At 34.1% G+C, this 4234-nt stretch overlaps 1 protein-coding gene across 1 annotated transcript; it reads left to right on the top strand.

Annotated features, from left to right (window-relative positions):
* Nucleotides 1-495: 495 nt before the first annotated feature.
* LOC107578705 (eukaryotic translation initiation factor 3 subunit H-B-like) lies at nucleotides 496-3211 on the top strand (the record flags this gene model as incomplete). The annotated part of the gene is made up of 3 exons (XM_016264634.1): nucleotides 496-644; nucleotides 2586-2718; nucleotides 3149-3211. Coding segments are annotated over 3 exons (287 nt in total), but the record flags the coding sequence as incomplete, so codon positions are not given.
* Nucleotides 3212-4234: the final 1023 nt, after the last annotated feature.

A 4234-nucleotide genomic window follows, 5' to 3' on the forward strand; every position in this document is an offset into this window, starting at 1 on the left:
TAGCTTTACCATCACAGGAATAAATTACTTTTTAAAATACGGTTTTCTATATATTAAAATAGAAAACCGTTATTTTTCATCAAGGTATTTTTTATTAAAAAAAACACATGGTGACCATCCTTATTCAAATTTAAAATGGTAGTATATTTGTAATTAACAATTTTTTATTTTCATTAAAAAAATATTTATTTATTTATTGCAGTTTAGCTTTGCTTTTTCTTGATTTATTTATTTCTTTATTTAGTGTGTGTGTGTAATGTCATTCAGGATGTTTGTAACCTTGCTAAAAATTTGGGACAACTATATAAAGGTCATATTATAGATAAACTGTGGACACAAAAATGATCCAGATATTCTTTTGGTTTAACCTGAGTTTCTCCATAGCATGTTATTCATAAAATAAATGTATTTTTGTGTGCTGTAAGACACTATGGAGAAAAAGTATTCACCAATTAACAAGCAATCAAATACACATTCATTATTTCCATTATTCAGACGTCTTCACCTTGTCGTTCCTCTGCAGTACTCATCTGGAGAAGAGCCTGCAGATGCTGATGGACCGCGTGGATGACATGAGTCAGGACAATGTCAAGTACAACAACTACTGCCGCAGTCTCAGCAAGCAACAGCAACAGAAACATCAGGTAATCCATCAAACGGCCACACCTGTCTTTTCCCACACCGTTTGTGCCATAGATGTGAATGATACCTCAAGTCATCCAGCTTGTTGAGAAAAGATTTTCACCTAGCAGACTGTGGAAACAAGCTAAGAAAGGATCAGAGCCATATCTTGGGACCAGAATATTACAGGGAGGTGGGAGTGGGCTGTGGACGACTGTGACACTGATATGGGGGAATGCACAGTTTTAAATGCTTTGATGTGCTGGTGGGATGAGAGCTATCATAAGCATGTAAATGGTAGTTACGGTTAATGGTAGCTCAAGGGAAAACAGGTTGTCGTCACCACAAAGATCACAATAAGGGGCTTGCGCTGAATGAGCACTCTTGATGTTATGCTCTGTAAGATATAATTATAATACAGTTGTAATTGATGAAACTGTGCAACTCGAAACCCAGGAATTAGCTCTGAGGCTGTAATCAAAGCTTTGTTTCGAAAACACAGGGTGCACTTCAGAGGGTAAAGTTTTTAACAATTAAAGATCTTACTCTTAAATCAGTGTTTATTTGTTAATGCACAGTACAGACAATATAAAGTGGGATTCTCATGAAAAATGTCAAGACATATTTGGATCATAATTCCACCCCCCCCCACCCCCCAAGAGCAAAAGACAAAAATAGGAAATTATATTTTTTGTATTTTTGCATAAAGAGATCACAGAATATTTTAAAGGTTGTCTTCTCTTCTGTAAACAAACAAATAATTAAATATAAAATTGAAGGATACATTTTATGTAACTGTAAGGAAAATATTTGTTAATTTAAATATTAACATTTTTTTAAATGTAAAAAATAATTGTTCTATATAATTATTTTTTATAGTAATAATAATAATAATAAATTCTTGAGCACGTGACATTGAAAACTGCAGTAATGGCTGCTGAAAATTCTGCTATGCCATCACAGGAATAAATTACATTTGAAACTATATTAAAATAGAAAACAGTTATTTACATTAAAACATTTTTTTTTCACATTATTAAAGATTTTACTGTATTTTTGATCAAATGCAGCCTTGGTAAGCATAAGTGTAATAATTAATAATTATATAATAATAATTTTATACTTTTTCTTACCAACCCCAGACTTAAGAATGGTAGTGTAATTATACAGAAGCTGGTACACATAAGGATACGTCATGTACTGAAAATAAGCTAAATGTAAACTCCTAAACAAAATCGCAATGGTCCTACAAATAGTTTTTATTGTCTCTATGAGTTTTAGAGGGGAAGTATGACCTTGATGTTTCTTCATGAGGTTCACCTGAGTTCAAGAGTTTTCATTTATTTTTAAATATAAGGCTGCAAATCTTCCTATTCATGCGAGAGTGTCTGGGACTTTGCAGCCAGCCAGCTAGCATTGTTCAGAATCGTGCCGACTGACTTTATGAAGTCAGTGAAGTTAAAAGAGATTTATTGAGTGGCTGTGTATCAAGGTCTGTATGAGACAGGAGAGGTGAGGTGGTAACGGCCTTCCTCGTGCTGGACTCTGATGCCCTAAACTTTGTGATTGATTGAAGTACATGTGACCTCCCAAATTCCTCTGATACCGCAATGACTTAGCGATTCTCTCTTTATTTTCTCATTTCTTTAAATCTAATTCCTGATGCAGATAATGTGATTGATTACTAGTAGGCACAAAGGACACAATGCACCTGGATTATCAGTGATTAGTTAAATGTTTACTCTGATGTATCCATGTTTCTTTTTCATTTTTTCAGCTGTCATCTTCACCTTCTTTTAAATACACCATCAGTCTTCTTTTTCTGCCACCTCTCCTGGCCTGTCATGGCCATCTTAAAAGGCTGCTTCTCAGAAGATTTGCTTTACTTCAGGCAGCCCGGAGGTTAATAACAAAAGATAGGGATATCAAGTTTGGAATAACCATTGTTCTTCATCTCTTTACAGTACATTCAGAGGCGGCAACAGGAGAACGTGCAGAGACAGAGCCGAGAGGAGCCTCTGCTTCCTGAGGAAGACCTGAGCAAGATGTTCAAGCCTCCTCAGCCGCCTCCACGAATGGACACGCTGCTCATTGCTAGTATGTAATCTTTCCTATTTATATGATATATCATATGTTTCATCATATATCAGGTTATTTATAAGCATTTTCTATAAGTGGTACAAGCTATTAGAATTTCATCTTACTTTTTGGCCTTATAAATATCAGCAAGAGCACGAAATTGCATATTTTTGCTCAGTTTGGGAATTTCCCCCCCTCCAGTATGAGCTCCATATTCTCTTCTTTATCCTACTATATGAGCCATAAAAACCTTAAATATGATACTTAACAAAAACACATGCAAACTATTTTTAATCTAAAGGTTCGAAATAGTTCAATTAAAAAAAAACTATTATTTCATATTTTGTCAGGCTTTACAGGATAAATTTAAATTTTAAGCTGTGTATACATGCTTTAAGTGTATGATTAGTGTCTGCTCAGTAATAGAAGCCAAATCTCTGCTCTTGAGCATAAGGTATCCCAACACAGCGCTAACCGTCTCCTCCTCATTTCATCTCATTTGGATCAGAAAAGATTTGGACTTGTCCCTTTTTTCTGTCCTGTGGAGTTGAGATGGAAGGGAGAAAGGAAGGGAGGAGGGGTAATTTATGAGGAACATTACAGAGGCCTTGCCAGAGACTGATTTAAAGCAATTGTTTCTAACTTGTTATGGGGGTAGTATATTATAGATCAGCCACTGTCTGAGAGAAAATAGCTGGAGGAGGGTGATACGTCTGTCATGTCATCTTGTACCCCGGACTGCTGGACTCTACGTTATGTAACTCTAGAGTCATGCTGTTTACTCAGCAACATGCTGTTTCCGATTTTGAATGTGCAGCCTTTGAAATGGATTATATTAGGGGACATTTTTGCAATCAAACTAAATGTCTTAATAAATAACTGACGATGAGCAGTTTGATCTAATTTATTTATCTAATATTTGTTTTTTAAGGGCACAATGGTTGCAAACACATAATGCAGTTAAATTTTAAAAGTGATGTATTTACATTTAATTTAATTTATTAATATGTTCTGTATTATTTGTATTTTATTTTAATGTATTAATATGTTCTGCATTATTTGTATAATAATATGTACACTAATAGCAATATTAGTAAATAAAATATGTGATAAATATTGAATATATATTAGGGCTGTGCGAAATCGACGAAAAATGCGATATCTTGTTAAATAATGCGTTATTCGATCTGCGATACGATAGGCCTATCTCACGCTGAAACTCCAAATCTGCTCCGCAGAAGAGACAAAATGCATGTCGTTCCAGGAAATCTATCACTGTAGCTGAATAAACAGAAGATTGAACGACTTTCATTGATTCCACGCGACTAATAAACACACAATTGTGACCATATATTTTATGAGTTCTGTCTGTGCGTTCATAAAAAAACTATTTTAAGAATTAAACAAAATAGCATATAATAGCCTACTATATAGAAATGTATTAAAGTAATCAAATGTAAAAAATAATGCACTGCATAGACTTCACCAAATAAATTAAACATAAATTGATTCATAACAAAGTTATACAATATTC

Source organism: Sinocyclocheilus grahami, unplaced genomic scaffold, assembly GCF_001515645.1.
Source record: "Sinocyclocheilus grahami isolate Dianchi unplaced genomic scaffold, SAMN03320097.WGS_v1.1 scaffold11582.1, whole genome shotgun sequence".
NCBI classification, from domain to species: domain Eukaryota; kingdom Metazoa; phylum Chordata; class Actinopteri; order Cypriniformes; family Cyprinidae; genus Sinocyclocheilus; species Sinocyclocheilus grahami.